The sequence below is a fragment of the Pleurodeles waltl genome, chromosome 4_1 (genome assembly GCF_031143425.1).
Source record: "Pleurodeles waltl isolate 20211129_DDA chromosome 4_1, aPleWal1.hap1.20221129, whole genome shotgun sequence".
In the NCBI taxonomy this organism is placed as follows: domain Eukaryota; kingdom Metazoa; phylum Chordata; class Amphibia; order Caudata; family Salamandridae; genus Pleurodeles; species Pleurodeles waltl.
This window is the reverse complement of record NC_090442.1, coordinates 93,435,035-93,456,342: the sequence shown is the minus strand read 5'-3', so window position 1 is coordinate 93,456,342 and position 21,308 is coordinate 93,435,035. Positions and strand designations below refer to the sequence as shown.

At 45.4% G+C, this 21,308-nt stretch overlaps 1 protein-coding gene across 1 annotated transcript in view; it reads right to left on the bottom strand.

The window, feature by feature from the left end:
• LOC138287420 (membrane-spanning 4-domains subfamily A member 15-like) overlaps nt 1-21,308 on the bottom strand; it is a 182,062-nt gene that overhangs the window by 100,032 nt on the left and 60,722 nt on the right. The window contains exons 2-4 of the mRNA XM_069227836.1: nt 12,419-12,578; nt 11,447-11,566; nt 7,595-7,651 (exon numbers count right to left, since the gene is read on the bottom strand). Of these exons, the coding sequence (XP_069083937.1) occupies nt 7,595-7,651; nt 11,447-11,566; nt 12,419-12,565 (324 nt within the window). The 5' untranslated portion in view covers nt 12,566-12,578. The remainder of the gene's footprint in view (nt 1-7,594; nt 7,652-11,446; nt 11,567-12,418; nt 12,579-21,308) is intronic.

Sequence of the window (21,308 nt, the reverse complement as noted above, 5' to 3'; positions counted from 1 at the left end):
AGCATCATCATTTTTTATGCTAGTCCAGCATAGCGCCACAGCTGTTCTAACGAACACCATGGTGCACTGTATTGTAAATACAGCGCTATCATGGTGTCGTTAGGGGGAGCACAGGGTGGCGCAAGCAAACTAGTGCATCGTGATTGATGCGCCAGTTTGTTGTAAATGAGGTCCTAAGTCTTTTTTGATGGGTTGAAAGCCCATATTGCTAGTTATCAGGAACAGGTACTGGCTGCCAAATTGTAAGCAGTGGAGCCTGGATAATGCTGTATATTTGAAGTTTAATATATCACCAACAGCACCACAGGGGTTTTCTCGTCTGTTCTCTGTCAACTGTCATAGAGACCCAAGGAACCCAGTGACCTCCCCATAAGGGCCTGACAACAGTGATGTGAAAACCTCAAGAGAATAAAACCAGAGGCGGCTCCTTCACAATGGCAAAGGAGTATTGCCCTTCTGGCTAAGAGCCAGCACCTGAAAAATAAAACAATATTTTAATGTTTTATTTTCGAGCAGCTGGCTTAGCCAGCATGTGCAGGAAGGGTCTGGCTGGGCCATGGGAGGGGAAGGAGTCTAAGTGCGCATGTCAGTTTGGCTGGTTGTCACAGGCCGGTCAAACTGACATGCGCACTTAGGTTTCTCCAACCCAGCTGTGTTGCACAGCCAGGTTGGAGAAACAGCACAGACTCCAGTGCACTGTCTGAGCAGCAGACCAAGCTGCTCAGACCAATCCTGATCTCAGGCTAGCAGGGACTTCTGGGACACCACCAAAAGAGGAGTGCGAGGCAGCCAGAAGCGTAGGGACAGGTAAGTTTTTTTTATTCTTTTTTTAAATTTCTCCTCCCCCCAGCTCCACCACCAATCCCACCCTTTGAAATTTCTGGCACCCGCTGCTGTATATAACTACTACCAAACACCTCTCCAAACTAAAAAGCTAATTTTGTAGGGTGTCTTTTCAACTTTACCTTACTTCGGGTAATAAATATGTATTGCAATGTTTGTTTAGCCTGCATCAGTTTTATTGTGAATGGTGCATCTCAACATTAAAGATTTAGCAACTGATTTCTTTATGCTGACCAGTTTATGTCCTACATCGTTATCATAATCTGTATTGCCTATATTGTCTGTCTTAGTTACTGTTTTTTTCCTTTTCATAAATTTTTATTTTTTAGTTCCTGCTTTTATTTTGAATAGTTTTCCTGTCTTTTGGGCTTGGTAACTCGTAGTGCTTACCAGTATCAGTAAAAAAAAATAGCTTTAATTGAATAGCCAGAATGAGAGAGGTTGGGTAAATTTGAAATGTAAAGTAGTGTTTGAATATTATGTGATGTAATGCCTCCTTGGCTGGAAGGAGATTTGATTAGTGACATTGTCCGGTGAAATTTGAGGGTGAAATTACAATACAGTTTACTGCATTTCCTCTCACTGGTTGCCCTGTAGTTTCACCCGTAAGTGCCTGACAGCAGGACAGGTGAAACAAAATTAGAAGACAATGTTCATCCTAGTCTAAAGATATAGCTGATATGCAACTTATTGAAGAGGATATGAGGTCTAGAAGCTGAGGTGCCAGCTTTGGAAATGAGGACCTGCATTCTTGACTTTCTCTGGTATTTGCATATGAATGATATGATTCAGATTAAAGGAGATTGTTAGACCTGACAGCCTTAGGGTGGTCACCTCTAACTTTTTGCCTGCCTCCCTCCAATTTTTAGACACTGTTTTGCTGGTTTTAGGAGTCTGCACATTTTACCACTGCTAACCATTGCTAAAGTTTATATGCCCTTCCCCTTAAATCATGCTGACATTGGATCATACCCAATTGACGTATGTAATTTACTTATAAGTCCCTGGTAAAGTGCACTATATGTGCCCAGGGCCTGTAGATTAAATGTTACTAGTGGGCCTGCAGCACTGATTGTGCCACCCACTTAAGTAGCCCCTTAACCATGTCTCAGCCCTGCCATTGCGAGGCCTGTGTGTGCTGTTTCACTGCCAATTCGACTTGGCATTTAAAAGTACATGCCAAGCCTTAAACTCCCCTTTTCCTACATATAAGTCACCCCTAAAGTAGGCCCTAGGTAATCCGTAGGGCAGGGTGCTGTGTAGGCAAAAGGCAGGACATGTACCTGTATAGTTTACATGTCCTGGTAGTGTAAAACTCCTAAATTTGTTTTTCACTGCTGTGAGGCCTGCTCTTTTCATAGGCTAACATTAGGGCTACCCTCATTTACTGTTTGAGCGGTAGCTTCTGATCTGAAAGGAGGAACAAGGCCATATTTAGTATGGCCAGAATGGTAATACAAATCCTGCTGACTGGTGAAGTTGGATTTAATATTACTATTTTAGAAATGCCACTTTTAGAAAGTGGGCATTTCTCTGCACTTAAATCCTTCTGTGCCTTACAATCCACGTCTGGCTAGGTTTAGTTGACAACTCCCTTTTACTTTCACTCAGACAACTCTAAACACAGGATGCTCACTCACACTTGCACACATCTGCATATTGAATGGGTCTTCCTGGGCTAGGAGGGTGGAGGGCCTGACACTTGCGTGTCAAAAGACAGCAGCCTGCCCCCACACAAAGGACTGCCACACAACCTACTGGGACCCTGGCAGACAGGATGGAACTGAAAGGGGACCTTTTGCACTTTTAAGCCACTCTTTGAAGTCTCCCCCACTTCAAAGGCACATTTGGGTATTTAAACAGGGTCTCTGACCCTACCAACTCAGACACTTCTGGACAAGATACCACTGTAGAAGGAACCCTGAACCAGACCCTTCAACCTGCCAAGCCGAACTGTCTGGCTGCCCAAAGGACTCACCTGACTACTTTTCTGTAAAGGACTGCTGCCCTGCTGTTGCCCTGCTGCCTTGCTGTCCTCTGGCTTTACTGAGAAGTACTCTCCAAGGGCTTGGATAGAGCTTGCCTCCTGTTCCTTGAAGTCTCAGGACCAAAAAGACATAGGGGGTTATTACAACTTTGGAGGAGGTGTTAATCCATCCTAAAAGTGACGGTAAAGTGACGGATATACCACCAGCCGTATTACGAGTCCATTATATCCTATGGAACTCGTAATATGGCTGGTGGTATATCCGTCACTTTACCGTCACTTTTGGGACGGATTAACACCTCCTCCAAAGTTGTAATAACCCCCTTAATCTCTGCAAAGAACTTCTTTTGCGGCAAAAATCAACCCACGCCCTGCAAGAAACGACACACAGCCTGCATTGCGGTGAGAAAATCACTGCACGCCGAACCGGAACATCGCAGCCCGACTTGCCGACGAGGAGATTGACACAGCTCCAGCGTTGCCACCGGAACTGAGACACACGGCCCACTGGATCGACGCAAAGGCGGCTCAAAACAACACAGCCTGACTTCCTAAGATGAATAGATGCAGCGCCTGCTGTGCGACAGAAATTTCCACGCATCGCCCACTGATCGACCCAGCTCCTGTGACTTCATCCTGCGTGCCCAGGATTTCCAAGCATCATCCCCGTGGTGTCCGAAAACCCCGAAGAGGATCCAAGTCTGCATGCCAGAAAGCAACGCAAAGCATTCCCTGCGTGGAAAATAAACAATGCATTGTCTGTGTGCGGGCAGAGGAATCAATGCACACCTCCCCATTTTCCACGCATCTGCTCCTCTGCTGTCCCTTGCGGAGAATTTGAACGCAAACCAGGTACTTTGTGCTTGCAAGAGACACTTGTTGCTTTTTAGGGACTAAAGACACCTTATATCATTTTTACAGTGATTTTCAACCTATACTTATTGATTCTTGATCGTTTTGACCGGCATTTAACCAGACAAATATTCTACATTTTTCTAAACACTGTGTGGTGTACTTTTGTGGTGCTATATTGTGTTATTGTATGATTTATTGCACAAATACTTTACAAATTGCCTTCTAGTTAAGCCTGACTGCTCAGTGTCAAGCATCCAGAGGGTGGGCACAGGATAATTTGGATTGTGTGTGAATTACCCTGACTAGAGTGAGGGTTCTAAAACGTATATTGTGTGAAGTGTAATACATTTATAGATGTTTAAAATGAATAACCATTGTGCAAATCAAAGGTATGAATATCAAGTTAATTTAGGTTAACATTTTATTCTCCCAGCACTTTGGAGAAGATGCTAAAGTATGGGAAATGTGTTCATATTATCCCATATTGTACCAACTGAGATCAATCAAATATTTGTTGTTGTGTATTTATTCATGGCTAATGTGAGGAGTTTAATTCTAAATACTGAAAAACATGTGAGTTAAAAAAGAACAAATTAACATTTTTTGAGCATATATTTTTATAAAATAGCATGAGACTAGACCCAAGTAAATTCAAAACCATTCAAGCTGTATCTGAGGTGAACTCATTTCTTGTAATGGCAAACTCCTGTGCTTGGAACACATCACAATGTGCAATGATTAGCACAACATTACCACAACAGACTAAGAAAGGACACATAGGCCCTCATTACAACAATGGCGGTAAAAGACTGTCACCACGGCTACCATCCATCCACTGTATTATGACCAAATCCGTATTACCGCAAGAAGGATGGAGGAAATCCAGCTGTGGCCATGGCGGCGGACGGCGGCAAGTTGGCACTGCTACCAGGAGCAGCGCCACGCCAGTCGACCACCGCCGACCGTATCATGACATATGATACGGCCTGGTGGTGTTCTGCTGGAGGACGCTGCTGCTGGCAGCAGCGCACCGTCCGTCTCCTGCTGGAGGACCCCCTGACAACAGGTAAGTCGGGTGCTCCGACAGGGGAAGGGGTTGGGGGTGTTGTGTGTCTGTCTGTGTGTGCATGTATGCGGGTGTGTGTTGCGTGTTGTATGTGTGTGTATGTATGGATGTGTGAGTGCGTGAATGTTGTGATGTGTGAATGCGTGTGTGCTTGTATGTATGTGTGTGTGGATGTGTATGTGAATGGATGTATGCATGCCTGGTTGAATGTGGGAATGGGTGTGTGTGTATGCATGTGTGAATGAAGGTGCGTGTATGAAGGGGGGTTCTGGAGAGGAAGGAGGGGGAAGGGGTTCCCTGTCACTGATAGTACCTACCGCCATGGTTTTCGTGGCGGTAAGGTTGCCACGAAAACCATGGCTGTAGGCGGGGTCATAATCCCAGAGAATAGGACTATACAAAAAGTGATTGAAAGCATTTAATGAATAATTGGAATCAAGCGGATCATACAGTGGGATTTTTTTTAAAGAGTTTAGAGTAAGGAAATTTTAGCATTCGACCAAGTATAGGAATTCAACTAAGTATAGGATGAATTCGCAGTGAGAATGAAAGGAAAGAGGACTGTAATGTCAGAAGCATTACTAAGAGAAACAGTAAATACTGTAAATAAACACCACCTGGGTCTTTTTTAAACAAAACAATTACTGAAAGGAAAGATGTGGTTTCCAGGTTTAAATGATTGGGTTTGATTACATTGTACAGTCTTGTCAGACTAATCGAAAACAAATCTCTCCGGCAAAGCTGCCACCATGTATGGTCTTAACTGGTTGTAGACTTTTATGATCCATTAGATAGTTCAATACTTATGTTGTACTTTGATGAAGATTCATGTTTCCCTCTTGTCTGTCAGGTTTTCTCTAACGCATATGCATCAGTGCTCCCAGTTCCCAGTTTGCTCAATGGGGAATATTAAGAACACTTAGGAGAGAGAGCAGACCACCTTGGCTGTAATTCCTACAATGCTGTCCATTTCCTGGTGATAAGTCACCAAAAATTCACTCTGTTGCAGGCTCAAGTAAATGTCACTGACGTGATTAATGGCCAAGATCCAGAGAACTAGCCAAAGTGCAAAGGCATCCCAAATAACTGCATCAACCAGTCTGCTAACCATTGTGCAATTATTGTGCAACACCACACTGGAATACGGGGAAAATACCCATCAATGCTTTAGTACGGAAGAACAATTCAGACCAGATCACCTCAATGTCTGCAGTGTGACAGGATGGCCAACCAGAAGTTGAAAGAATATGGTAATGCATGTTATCATGCAATATACTGAGACATCAGGTCATGTGATTGGGTACTGATAAAGCAACTGAGGAAGGGGTGCTCTAACACCCCTGAAATAAAAGACACCACGGCGTCTAAAACGAATTGAACAATGAGGAATGTGTCCCATTTAAGAGGATCCATGGGGAAGACTTACGCGCTTTCATATGTGATGATGATGATGATGAATTCCTAGGTCAACTATTGTTGTGTTTTATCAAACTAATGCAAACATTCAGGAAGTATGGGATGTCGAATCTTCATCGGATTGTGGAAAGAAAGTGGGGTAAACACCTGTTAATCAGTATTTAGGAAATACATACAGACCACGAGGAATAATCAAATACATTCAGGGGCATACTTATCATTATGTTGAGCCATCCCTGCACCACACAAGGGGGCACAAGGGCGACGCAACAACAAAGTCAATTTTATCAAGCCATGCAAGGCCACCTTGAATTGCCATGAGTGGCTTGATAAACCTGGAGTAACGCAAGGCAGCGCAAATCACTGACGTGTTACTCTGCCCCAGGGAGGTGTTCCATCGGTTAAGGGTGGATTTTGGTGCATTGCCAGATTTATTAACACTGGTAAACCTTGGGAATGCGTCAAAATGCTACACCTTCCCAGGGGAGGTGCTATGAGGGGAAATATCTTTATTTCTCCTCGTTGTTTCAGAGGCACATGCATCTGAGGATTGTTTTTGTGCAGGAAGATGTCCCTTCCTGCACAAATACAATCCTGCCTGCAATAAAAGCACCCCAGCACCATGGTGCAACGGTTCCTGCAATAGCACATAGCAGCACATTGTGCATCAGTGCAAGGAAAGGACATGAATGCACAGCATGGAGGCTTGCTGCTCTGTGCTGCGTAAAATAACTATGTCTGCCCCTCCAGTTTTAACTCCGTTGTTATGTTTCTAGCTTCCTCTCCTCTCTTCTTGTTTTCTGTCATTCATTGCCTATCTAACACTGTCACCATAATTTATGCCCGCAAGTGTTAAACAAGCATTTGCAATACATGGGCCTCGCATATTTCTAACAAGTTAATTGTCATGTTTTGACAACTGCACCCACGAGCAAAAAAAAATGGAAAAAAATGAGTGAAAACAGAAATGACGACTCAACCAAATGAAATAAAGTTAGCTTTAAAAAATAAAAATTTGCAATTTTGTGCCTTCTATGCATGTTTTTGCCAGTCACAAGCCTTCTCCACACCGAGGAATGGAAATGATGCTAGACATGCCTTGACCAATTATGAGGCTGTAAAGAAGAGTGCCACGCAAACCAACAAACAGGCAGACTCCAAGCCCTTTATTGATCACAACAGCGTCTCGCAAATGAGACGCATGCTGAAGCGCATGTACTCTTAGGCTCGGCCCTAAAAAGGGGAAGATTTTTAGCAAGATTTACAAACATTTTACACGGTGTTTGTATCACAAAAGTGACCCAAACCAGAACAATTTTTTTTATTTACTCTTAAGCGCAAAACGTGTTTCGTGCAAAATGTCCCTGTGGAACCAGGAAAGTCCTCATCTTTGCTGAGGGCAAGGTCTAGTATTTATTTTAACTCACCAGGCTTAGGGTGCCATTTCTCTCTGCCGCAACAGACAATGCTCCAGAGATGATGTACTAGAAAGAAGAGACAATAATTTGAACTGATTATCGCCAATAATGTGCTATTGATCACGTTGCAACAAAGCTTACATAGGAAATAGGAACTAATGCTAGCTTTCTTTTTTAGAACACATTTTTATTTATTTGTACTCTGTTGAGAAGTTGCAACATAAGAGCCCAAAATAGGAGCACCTCAGAATGATTAATCTGGTCTTCAGTATTACAGTAACATATGAAAAATATTTATTTCGAGACCCTTCCTCTATGCAATAACATGAACATCTGTTATTTCAGCTCCAAGACTTGACATGACATGTTAAAAAGCAATATCATAAATTCCACATTTTTCTAGCAGGAAACTGTTTTGTTTTTTTCAAAATAGATTACACTTTCTTATTGACTGCAATAAATGACTTTTAAAACTGATATTCAACCCAGTGATTATTTTCCTGGTACATAGGCTTTTAGTTTGCCATCTGGAGAATAATAGAGAATGAATAGTCCAGAGTACTGGAGCCGAGCATATGGCTTTCCCAGTCAAAAATCAGTTGAAATCCTTATCTTTTATAGTTTTCGAACACAGAGAGGGTCAGTACGACCCTGGTGGTCACGAAACTGCCAGGGTCTGGCCGCAACATTATGGCTGTGGTGAAAGCACTGAGGTCAGTTTGGCGGTACTCCACCTTTCGGCCATCCGATGGCCTGGCGGTGCCAGCGGTCCTAATCCACCAGGGCAGCGCGCTGGGAATTACGAGTCCTGTCTCTGCCAGGTTTTGCATGGCAGGTTCACTGCCATGAAAAGGCTGGCAGAGACTGGGAGCTGGGGGCCCCATGGGGGTCCCTGCACTGCCCATCTACTTGGATTGGGCAGTGCAGGGGCTCCCATGGTGAACCTCATCACGCTTTTCACTGTCTACATTGAAAGGCGTGACGGGTTCTGGTGCACCCGACAAACTGCAACATTGCCACCAGCTCGATTACGAGCCGGTATCAATGTTGTGGCCTGTTTCCTGTTGGGCCAGTGGGTGGAATCTCTGTTTCCGCCTGCTGGCACAGTGGGAAACTCTCAATAGGGCCAGTGGGAAGGAGACCGCACTGGCAGTCGCCCGAAAGCTGGAGTTTGGCGTGCTGCATTTGCCGCCCGCCAAACTGATAATGAGGCCAAGTGTCTGGCATTCCATATGCGTTGTCGTTACAAGTGGGATTTGGGCCACTATCCAAAATGAAATGCATCCCAGAATTATTTACTATCATTTTTCCATTCACGAATGATCTTCATCCTCACTCGCGATCCTGTCACCTCGTGTGTGCAAAAACATAGCCAACATGGAGAAATGGTGAAGCCCCTGAGGTGGGCTTGCCTCCTTAGTGAACTTAATTCTGGTTCCTAAGGAATCAGAGCAATGAAATGTGAGAAAGTCATCCTTTTGGCCCTGATCAAACCTTTTGCCTGATACTGGTGGTTATTGACTCTGACTGTGCCTTGGGCACTGCTGACCAGCCCCAGTGCTAATTTTAAAATGGTATATGCAATTCAGGCCTAATTATAACTGGTTCTGACAACCTACCTATTAAGTCCATTGTATATGGTAGGGAATGTAGGTTTAGGGACGCCAGTATAGTTAGTGCACCCATAGGTGCCCTGCTGTGGTGTCAGTGGCATTTTAAAGACCGGCCTACCTTGCTGGCTGCATGTAAATTAACGTTAATCTCAAATTCGACTTTGGAATTAAAGGTACTTCTAAAGTCCTAAACTACCTTATTTGTACATATTAGTCACCTCTAAGGTCTGCTCTAGATGTCCCAAGGGTTGGGTGGAGTGTAAATATAAACATGGACTTTATGAAAGATGTTTATAAGCCTTGGTGAAGGAAAAACAGCAACATTTGTTTTTCCCCATTGTAGTGCATTAGATCCAAAGGCTAAGATTGGGAGGCTTTCTTTAAAAATAATAAAGTCTCATTTCCACTAAAAAAAAAAGCGCTAAATCTGTCAAGTTTGGTATCAAATTAGAAGTTAGAATAAATCCAACAACTTGTCAAGTTTGGATTTATTATAACTAGTACAGAGAAAGAGTTTTATAACTTCTTGAAGTGGCCTGGGCATTTGGTGGGCGTAGAACTGTGGTAGCAGATGGCAGAGCAGGATGGGGGAGAGTGGTCAACTGGTTTTCAAAGAAGGGATAGCAAGTGGGACAGAAAATTGGCCCCCTCCCATTCTCTGCTTCCCAGGCCAGATAAGAGCCCCAATAATTAGATTAGGAGAGGTGGGAAATTTAGCCACACCAGTGTTTCGGCTCAGCCAGATGTAACCTTCAAGGAGAGATGTTCTCCATGTTGGATTTTTAAAGAATGTTGCTTTCTGAGATTGGCTTTTGCCACACTTCAAAGGAAGTGATCACGTCAGAGGGAGACACTGTGCATCTCATTGGTCAGGGGTGGCCCGCTTCCCATCCCAGGAGCAAGGATAAATGTGGAGGAGCTGCCTAACAATTCAGCTCTCTGCTGGAAGAGATACTGGAGAAGGACTGTCCTGTTGAACCCTAGGTCTGCACATGAAGGACTGCACCAGCTGACACTCTGGGCTTTACCAGGAAAAGGACTTTGCCTTGTTTCTGCAGCTCCAGGAGTGGACTGCCTGTAAGCTACCGGTACAAAGGAGCTAACCACAGTTCCCTGCATGAAGTCCTGCAAGAAGAGCCCATCTGACCAGCATCTAGTGGCCATTTCAGGATTCTGACCAGGTGCATTCTGGGGACTGTAATCCCAACTTCCCTGCAGTAACTCAGAGCTTCTGAAACCTTCGATCAAGTTTGTGGACACTTCAAGGACCCATGAAGGACTTCTGGATGAAGATCCAGAAGTTTGGAGAAGTTTGGAGTGGCCTTGAAAAAAAAGCTCCATAAGGGTACCGACTCAACATCATGAATCGAGGCGGCCGCCTTCAACTGCGACGCGGCCTGATTTTCAGGTTTGTCCTGCTGAAAGCTCCGAAACTCCAGACTTCCAGGATTTGGCTGGGGCTTGCAGAAAGGCAATCTGATGATGTTGTATCGAAATAAGCTTGCTAGAGAGGACCGTGCGACATTGAGGGAGAAAAGCTCCAGAAAGACTTCTGAATGGGAAGGTAAAACTTTGACTGAGGCCTCCCACTCAGTGTATCCGAGCAGGGCTCCATTGTGGTCAGCCTCAACTTTTCACGTTGCCCTGGTCAAGTGTGACCAGAAGCTTTTAGGCACTAGAAAGCATTTTTTAGCACTTAAACTTTAAAAATGTATATCTACAGTTCTCTACATTGGATTTTTCATCATTTTGCTGTCATTTTAAAAATGGAATTTTCTTGTTTTAATTGGTGTTGTATTTTTATTTTGTGTTGTGTTTTACTTATTTACTGTTTTGTTGATATTAAATGCTTTACACACCTCTCGCCTAAGTTAAGCCTAACTGCTTGTGGGCCAAGCTACCAAGGGTTGACCAAGGATTAATTTATTGAGACCTTGACTGGACCTAGTGGGGGACTGTGGCCTATTGCTAAGTGTACCAGTAACCCACTTTCCAACATCAAACAACTAACACAATCCTTAACCATTGGAATTTGGTGTGGTCCCCAAGTTGCCCATATTTATCCCTAGGAGAGTTGAGTAAATTTACCAACGTTATCAATTCTGACTTCAGGGTGGACACATCCACATGACATGCCCCTCACCCATGACACAGGGTATTTCCCACAGACAATGCTGCAAAATAATGTATAAAAGTTATTTTACGGTGCCCAAAATTAAACATCTTTCTTTAAAAAATACACACTTACAGAGGCAGATGCCCAAAATGGCACTCCGCTTAAAATGATGGTTGAACCCAGAGTTCCTGGAATGACGCAGACAAAGGCTCCCAGGCAAATATGCAGGATACCAACCATGATTTGAATAGCCTACAGCAAAAAATGTATGAAATGAATAAGTTACAAGCCGGAAACAAGGATTCAGTTCAACATATACTGATCTATACCAGCATCTACTAGCTCAATGACCTCTTATTAGCCCAGGCACTACTGAATCTAAACTTCAAACCTATTTGCAATTGGTAACTATCTTGACTATTAATGCTAGCGACAACACATTCTTTATTGGTTCACCACACAAAGTACTTTGCTTTTATTATATCTCTTCTTCACAAACGCTCTTTATTCTGTTCTTACTGACAACACTTTAAGAAGGTGTCCATTTTATGCTCCCTATATCTGTTGACTTGTGCTGCTCCTTGATTTTCACTGTTGAACAACTTTAAGGTTTTCCTTTTCTTTTGTGTCTATTGTGTTTATTTTCAAACTTTCCTTTGCTTTCGTTCTTGTCACATTCATCTTAAAATCAATTAAAATAATGACGATTCCCGTGCTCGCTGCACCAAAATCCACTTGTCCTGGGATCTACCTGACATTTCTGCCCAATAAATATTAGCAGATTTGACCTACAATATTCTTCAAGAAATGCACTTTAAATGGCAACACTCATAATTGTAGTATGTGCATTAATAGGAGTTACGTATGTACCAGAATGTATTGTAACAGTGGTAATTAGGTCCTTTGTAATAATAGTCTATGAAGAAGGACTGGAATAGGTAAGTTTGTGCTATAAAATGTACCTTTTAGAGGCAGACGTTTCAGTACGCTTGAGCTCCTTTAAAACGTTGGAGTGACCACTCAAGAGCAGAATGTGATAAGAAATATTTTAGAACTGGCCATTGTAGATGAAGGTAATCATATTTGAAGAGCCACAGTACTTACTCCAAGTGTCTTTGGTTCTCCTTCAATGAACCTCTTTAGAAAGTTGGGCTGCTGACAAGGACTCGCCACCTGCTGAGCAGGACAGATGTTAGCAGTGGGGATATAGTGGGTCACCACATACATGCCATTCCCAGCTGGTGCCGCCATAGCGAATGAGAAGCTGTGAACGAAAGGCTCAGATATTGTGAAAAGTTATTACATTAAGTTTACAAAAATCGTGGCATTTCTCCTATCACAAGAGTTTCTTTTATTTTCTTTACGGATTCATGAACTTTCCTCTACTAAAAACAATTTGTCAACAAAGTTACCCGATGTTGTATTCTCTTTCCTTTTTTGGGGTGAACTAGGGACCGAACAAATGAGCGGGCACCAATAATTCCTATATGCTGCAAAATCATAAGGGGCGCTGACCCCTTCTAAGCCCGGTACAGGGGCCCTAGAGTCTCCAGTTATTGAACTTTCAGCTGTGCCCAGAAGCAAGCTGTGCTGGAGAAGATCTTGGAAGCACACAGGACTTCTGGTGGCTGCACTGAAGTTATGTAGTTCCACTCATAAGTCCTGTGAGTGCAATTGGGCTATCAGAGGTCTGAAAGTTCTTTATTCATACTGAGACAATTTAAACTTACCTTGCTGTTAAAATATGCTTTAGGATTAGAGCACACGCTCTCCCAAAGCAGGAGCGGGGCCACCTTAATTTTATCAGAAGCGTAGGCCAAGTTAAACTCAGAGTGTGGCATAAAATGAGGGGAGGTTGGCAGCAGATTCAGTAACCGCCTACAGATCCTATTTTCTTCTACCTGGATGGGGAAACATTGTGGTACCCCCATATGCCTGCTACGTATATGGCTGCAGGGACACACAGCGGGTTATAGTACTTAATATAGGGGGGAGATGAGGCCACTACCTTCCCTCTGGACAAGATTGAATGAGGAATTGGATGCCCTGCCATGTTTCAGATGCCAAGAATTAGAGGAATCAAAAGTAATGCCTAGATATTTCTAATTCTACTCAGGGAATGATCTTCCTACTTTAGGGAATACAGATTTGTCTTGATTGGTACGTAGGCCATTATGCGTGACTTCCCACAGTTGGTTAACAAGTATAAGCTACTCATAAATAAAACAAAGGACTCCAACAAAGTACATAAGGCACCATGTGTCCTAGCTATTCAAACGGTGTTGCCGGTTTAAAACCATGCCGGGACACACAGACTGTCAATTTTTGGAACATCCCTGCCAGAGGAAGACAAGTGGGAGCTAAGTTGGTTAATATAAATGAGAAAGAGCAGGGGTGTGAGAATGCACGGCTGGTGCACCCCATTGGCTAAATGGAAAACATCAGAGGTTTCTCTGACTCGGCCATGTTGGACCCTGGTCCCTGGATTCTCATGCAGTGAATGCAAAAAGTTCACAAGGGGAAGTGCCACCTCTAGATTGATGACAATCAACCATAGTTTGGCCCTGTTCATGCACTCAAATGTAAAGGATAAATCCATGAAACCAGGTACGGCAGACAGTCCTTGGTGATAGTATATTTACCAACAATCAAATGCAGGTTCAGGCAGTGCTTCACTGTGCCAATCCCAGGGCCAAAGCCGTACTGACATGGGGACAACATGTTATTGTCACTGGCCCAGCTCTGCAGGCGCTTAAAAATTACCTTTTGCAGAATCATCACTGTACTATTGATGATATCGGCCTGTAACATTTGGGGGACCCTCGGTCTCCCTTTTTGAAAATTGGCACGATTACAGAAAGAGCCCAGGATTTCAGAACCCTGCTACACAGAGAATTATTAAACAGATTAGTGAGCTGGGGACCTCAAACAGTAATATTGCACTTAAGCAAATCCAAAGGGATCCCTTTACCACTTGAGCTCTGCCTTTTGGCTTCTTCCACTTCCTGAAGTGGGATCTGGAGAGGGGGAGAGTTGGCCAGGAGCACAAATAGCATATCATTACACTGCTTATCCTGAGACAGCAGGTAAATGGAGGTAAAATGCTTAAAACACCCCGAAACAGATATGTTACACACTAGGGGCAAGATGTAGCAAGCGGTTTGCCCATTCTGTGTCTATGGGAAAATGTGTTCGTACATATGGCCCTAGGTGTTGATTGAAAGCAGCATCCCTCTGATGACACCTATTCCCAGAAAACTTTACTATTATTTTTGGTAGCAGCTAGTTCCAGGTTGCGCAGACAAAACCTTCTTCAGACGGCGATTGGATGCTGAGCAATTTGCATCAAACCATTGTGGACAACCAAGGGCAGGGCAATCGGATCTCAAGAAATGGCAATTAATGCAGGAGCATAAAAGCAGGTATTAAGTGTATAAGACTTCCCCCGTCCTCTGTTAGACAGCCCATAAACACAGGTGGCTTTGAGAAGGTCGCTGAGGGTGGAACAAAGGTCTTTCAAAAACCAAACCAATCTGACCCCATTTCTTGAGTGCCAATTAGTTTTAATACATACTGGAGGCATTTCCCGGCAAAGAGGGAGAACCCCTTCCAAAGACAGCACATTGCGATCCCACCATTAGGTCTCAAAAATGAAACTATTACAACAACACTGTAAAATGTTTCTAGGGATGAAAGTATAATGAATAACAGATGCCTGACCTCCTCTCCCGTAGGTGGGTTTGCTTAGCCTTTTATCCTGAAAAAGATTGATGGCATCTACGAGATCATATGAAACTACATGTTTCCTCAGTTCTCTCCCTCTAATTTCCAGTGGACCAGCTTCTGCTGCTGAACCTATGAAACCCAGATCCTTGTACAATACCCCATGTTTGGCATTAAAATCTCCACATAACCTTGCTGTAGTGGAAAATGTCTTTGGGAGTTTTTCAGTACCAGGACCTGTAAAACTTAAAAGTTATTGCCTGCCTTTTAAATACATTGCACCCTGCCCTCTGGGTTGTCCAGGGATACCTTATTTGGTGATGTATACATATAAAAAGGCAAGGCTTGGGCCTGTCAAAAGGAGGATTTTGCCAGGTTGACATGGCAGTGTGAAACTGCACACATAAATTGTGCAATGGCAGGCCTGAGACATGGTTGAAGGACTGCTCAAGTAGATGGTACAAGCATTGCTGCATGCCCACAAGTGTCACTTAATTTACAGTCCATTGGCACATGTGATGCACCTTGCTAGGGACTTACAAGTAAATTAAATATGCTAATTGGGGCCAAGCCAATGTCACCATGTTTAGGGGAGATAGCACAAGCACTTGAGCACTGGTTGGCAGTGGTAAAGTGCAGAAAATCCTAAAACCAGCAAAAACGAGGTCAGAAAAGTAGAAAAAGTAGGCAAAACGTTGGGGGAAGACCACCCTAAGACTGTCAGGTCTAACATGTTCCATAGGTGGAACATGAGTGTTTCCATGCATTCACCCATAGATTTGCTTAGTAGACCTGGGATTGTGTCAAAATGGTACACCTTCCTCACAGAGGCATAACCAGCAGAAATGTATGTATTCTTTCTTGTTATTTCCTATTTTGACATGTGCTGCACTTTGCAGCACAGGTAGAAAGAGAACGTGCCTCAAAGGAGTGTTTTTGTGCAGGAAGTTGTCCTTTCCTACACAAAAAACATCCTACCTGTAATGCAGGCACCCTTGCACCCTGGAACAAGGGTACCTGCATTGACTATAGGCAGCACTCAGTTCAGAGAGAAAGCAGGAATGCATCATATATAGTAGATATGGTGCATTACTGCTTCCTCCATGTCACACAGTGCAGCAAGTTGTCTTGCTGCTTTGCATTGCAGGACAGTTTAATTATTCTGCCCCCCCCCCCCTGTTCTTTACACACTTTCTGAAACAGGGCACACGAGATTCATAAGACATTTTGGGCCAGATGTACAAACATTAGAAATACCGATTTTCTAATTGCAATTCTCTCTGAATCGCAACTAGGAAATCAGTATTTCTAATGTACGAAACTCATTGTGTTTCATTTAGGAATTCCTTGTGAATTGCAAATCAACCTCCCTCATGAGTATTAATTGAGGTAGGTCTCACTTTGTGACCCATTAGGAATCACAGCCATCACAGTGATGGTGGCCTGCTGAAGTCACCAGACCACCAAGTTTGTGACTTTTGCTATTGAAACTTTATTTTGTAGGGTATTTAGCAGAAAACTAAGAAAACAAGCAAGAATATAGAGGCTACAAACTTTAAAGATATTGATGACAATCTATGGCATTTCCTAAACAAATGTTTGTGATTCAGTGAAACAAGGAGCCAGATAGAGAGAGAAGTGAGACAAGAGAGGCAAAATATCACAGAAGGAGAAAGGCTAATAAGGTATGGTGGCAGCATGGAGATGAAAGAGCATTTCCTTCAATATCCTCAGCTGGGGAATTCAGGGGTTGTGATTCAGCATAGGCGGCTGCCATATGTCCTTGGGACCGGAAGACAGGGTTTGGAGAGAGGCGTAGATTTCGCTAGAGGTGTCACAGTAGGACATATCACACAGCCACCTGCAACGGTAGGGAGTGTTGATGTTTAGCCAGTAGTAGTGCAAGTGCAGTAAAATGCTGAATGCCCAGAGTTAGAGGCTTGACATACCCAAGGAGGGCCAGCACTGGGCCAGGGGTAAATGTTTGGGCCCATATTTATACTTTTTTAGCGCCGCATTTGCGCCGCGTTTCGATGGACAAACAGCGCAAACTTACAAAATACAATTGTATTTTACAAGTTTGCGCCGCTTTTGCGTCGAAAAATGACACAAATGCGGTGCTAAAAAAGTATAAATATGGGTGTTGTTCTGTCATTCGTGACAGAGCAGTATGGATATTTTCCCAGTAAGCTTGAGCTGGTGTGCAGTCCCAGATAAATGAGCAAAGTCGACATGCCCAGGTAGGCATTTATGGCAGCAGAGTGATCGAGAGGGATCAAGCTTAGTTAGTGTGTGTGGGATTGTGTAGGTGAGATGTAAGTATATATAATATAATTGTGTATGATCAGCTTGAAAGCGGTCCATATAATTAAAGAGGTCATAGAAGAATTCAGAGGAATCAACATTGGGTGCAGGTACATTGGTGAGTAATAGGTTTATGCCAGCTAATTCCCCATGTACCAGCAGATAGCTCCCCTCGGGGTTGGAAAAGAGGTCGCAACACTCAAAGGGGATGCTCTCATGAAGTAGTAGGCACACACCACAGGAGTATAAACTGTAATGTGCAAAATAGCGTTTGGAGCCCCTTGACATAGCATATGTTCAGTCATTGAGGGGTGATAAATGAGTCTCTTGCAGGAATGCCAATTTAATACCATAGCTATATTGGTAAGATAAGACTTCTTTCCCCTTCCTAGGGTTATTTAGGCCCCTGATGTTCCACGTCATGCACAATAAGGAAAAGAAGTGAACACCATCATCACGTGACATCTTATTGATAAAGATGAATGTGCAACAGGTAGGTAAGAGTGTAAGCCAGGAGATGTCATGAAACAAAGAAGATGGGGCCAGATGTAGGAAGCGTTTTGCATGCTGCAAACAGCAAATTTCGCTGTTTGTGCCATGCAAAACGCGCATTGCGATGCTCATTCCCATTTTGCGAGTCGGTAACCTGGTAACTGACTCGCAAAATGGGAATGCGACTCGTAAATAGGAAGGGGTGTTCCCCTTCCTATTTACGATTCGCATCGCAATGTAGAATTGCTTTGTGACCAAAATGCGGTCGCAAAGCAATTCGCAGTTAGCACCCATATCAAATGGGTGCTAACCCTTTCGCAAAAGGGTTGGGGTCCCCATGGGACCCCTTCCCCTTTGTGAATGGCCCAAAAAACAATTTTTTCAGAGCAGGCAGTGGTCCTATGGACCACTGCCTGCTCTGAAAAAATGAAACAAAAACGTTTCATTTTTTCGAATGTATTGCAACTCGTTTTCCTGCAGGCCACCATCCCTGTGAGTGCTGCGAATCGCAAGGGGGTCGCAAATTGTGACCCACCACATTAATAATAATGAGGTGGGTCTTTGCGACCCCCTTGCGATTCGCAGATGGTGTCTGGGACACCATCCTGCATATGGGTTTGCGACTCGCAATTTGCGACTCGCAAATCCAAACATACTTACATCTGGCCCCTGGTAGCTTCCTTAACAAAGACAAATCAAATCAAATCATTAACATTTATAAAGCGCACTACTCACCCGGGCGGGTCTCAAGGCGCTAGGGGAAAGGGGGTTACTGCTACTCGAAGAGCCAGGTCTTGAGGAGTCTCCAGAATACGGAGTGGTCCTGGGTGGTCCTGAGGCTGGTGGGGAGGGTGTTCCAAGTCTTGGCCGCCAGGTAGGAAAAAGACTTCCCACCCGCTGTGGCGCGGCGGATACGAGGGACGGCGGCAAGAGCGAGGCTGGTGGAACGGAGGAGACGGGTGGGGCGTAGAAGCTGAGGCGTCGGTTGAGGTATTCCGGTCCGGTCCCTTGTTGTGGAGGGCTTTGTGTGCATGGGTGAGAAGTCGGAAGGTGATCCTTTTGCTGACTGGGAGCCAATGCAGGTGTCTCAGGTGGGCGGAGATGTGGCTGTTGCGGGGTATGTCGAGGATGAGGCGGGCGGAGGCGTTTTGAATACGTTGCAGACGTTTCTGGAGTTTTGCGGTGGTCCCAGCATAAAGGGTGTTGCCGTAATCCAGGCGGCTAGTGACGAGGGCGTGGGTCACGTTTTTTCTGGTGTCGGCGGGGATCCAGCAGAAGATCTTGCGGAGCATGCGGAGGGTGAGGAAGCAGGAGGAGGACACAGCGTTGACTTGTTTGGTCATGGTGAGAAGAGGGTCCAAGATGAAGCCGAGATTGCGGGCGTGGTCTGAGGGGTTCGGTGCAGTGCCAAGGGCCGTGGGCCACCAGGAGTCGTCCCATGCAGTCGGGGTGTTGCTGAGGATGAGGACTTCCGTTTTGTCTGAGTTCAGTTTCAGACGGCTGAGCCTCAACCAATCTGCGACGTCCTTCATACCATCTTGCAAGTTGGTCTTTGCGCTGGCGGGGTCCTTGGTGAGGGAGAGTATAAGTTGAGTGTCGTCGGCGTAGGAGGTGATGATGATGCTGTGCTTGTGTACGATGTCGGCGAGGGGGCTCATGTAGACATTAAAGAGTGTCGGGCTGAGCGAGGAGCCTTGAGGGACGCCGCAGATGATCTCGGTGGGGTCTGAGCGAAAAGGTGGGAGGTAGACTCTTTGAGAGCGGTTGGAGAGGAAGGAGGCGATCCAGTCCAGGGCCTGGCCTTGGATTCCAGTGGAGCGGAGGCGGGTTATTAGGGTGCGGTGACAGACAGTGTCGAAGGCAGCCGAGAGGTCGAGGAGGATGAGGGCGACTGTTTCACCGTTGTCCATCAGGGTTCTGATGTCATCTGTGACTGAGATGAGGACGGTTTCAGTGCTGTGGTTGGCTCGGAATCCGGATTGTGAGGGGTCGAGAAGGTTGTTGTCTTCAAGGAAGTTGGTAAGCTGTTTGTTGACGGTCTTCTCTATTACTTTGGCAGGGAAGGGGAGGAGCGAGATGGGGCGGAAGTTCTTCAGGTCGCTTGGGTCAGCCGTAGGTTTCTTTAGTAGGGTGTTGACTTTGGCGTGTTTCCAGCTTTCGGGGAAGGTAGCAGAAGAAAAAGAGGAGTTGATGATGGTCTGGAGGTGCGGGGCGATGATGTCGTCGGCTTTATTGAAGATGAAGTGTGGGCAGGGGTCCGAGGGGGCGCCGGAGTGGATTGAGTTCATGGTGGTTTTGGTCTCTTCTGTGTTGATGTGGGTCCAGGCGTTGAGGGTGATGGCTGTGGGTGTGGTTTCAGTGTTGATCGGCTGGGTCTGGTGTCCGAAGCTGTCGTGGAGGTCGGTGATCTTGCAATGGAAGAAGGTGGTGAGGGAGTTGCACAGGTCTTGTGACGGCGTGATGGCGTTGGCGTTGGGGTTGGAGAACTCTTTTACGATGCTGAAGAGTTCTCTGCTGTTGTGGCTGTTTTTGTCCAGTCTATCAGTGAAGAAATTCCTTTTGGCTGCGCGGATCAGGTGGTGGTGTTCGCGGGTAGCGTTCTTGAGGGCGGTCATGTTGTCAGCGGTGTGGTCCTTACGCCAGGCTTTCTCGAGGGCGCGACAGGTTTTCTTTGATTCTTTAAGGGTGTCAGAGAACCAGAGAGGTTTTTTGGTGTTGGCCTGTCTTGGAGGGCGTCTGAGGGGAGCAAGGTTGTCTGCGCAGTTGGTGATCCATTTTGTGAGGCTGAGGGCTGCGTCGTTGGGGTCGGTGGTGAAGGTAGGTTGGTTGTCGATGAGCGTGGAGAAGAGCTGTTCTTCAGGGATTTTGTTCCACTGTCGACGAGGGATGGGTTGAGTGAGGATGTGGCGGGTCTCGCGTCGGAAGGTGAAGTGGACACAGCTGTGGTCGGTCCAGTGTAGAGCGGAGGCGTGGCTGAAGGAAACGTGTTTGCTGGCGGAGATGATGGGGTCAAGCGTGTGTCCGGCGATGTGGGTGGGGGTGTTCACCAGTTGCTTGAGGCCGAGGTTGGCGAGGTTGTCGAGCAGGGCGGTGGTGTTGGGGTCGTTGTTCTGTTCTAGATGGAATTTGAGGTCGCCGAGGAGGATGTAGTCTGGCGAGGCGAGGGCGTGTGGGGAGATGAAGTCGGTGATGGAGTCGCTGAAAAGGGCGCGCGGTCCGGGGGGGGCGGTAGATGAGTGATCCTCTGAGGGTGGTCCTGGGGTCGGTGCGGATCTGGAAGTGCAGGTGTTCTGCGGCGAGGGGGGTGTCTTCGGTGGAGGTGGTGACGCTGATGGAGTCTTTGAAGATGATGGCGATTCCTCCTCCTACTTGGTTGGTGCGGTCTTTCCTGGAAATCTTGTAGCCTTCGGGGATGGCTATGGCGATGTCTGGGGCCGAAGAGGCGTTCATCCAGGTCTCCGTGATGAAGGCGACG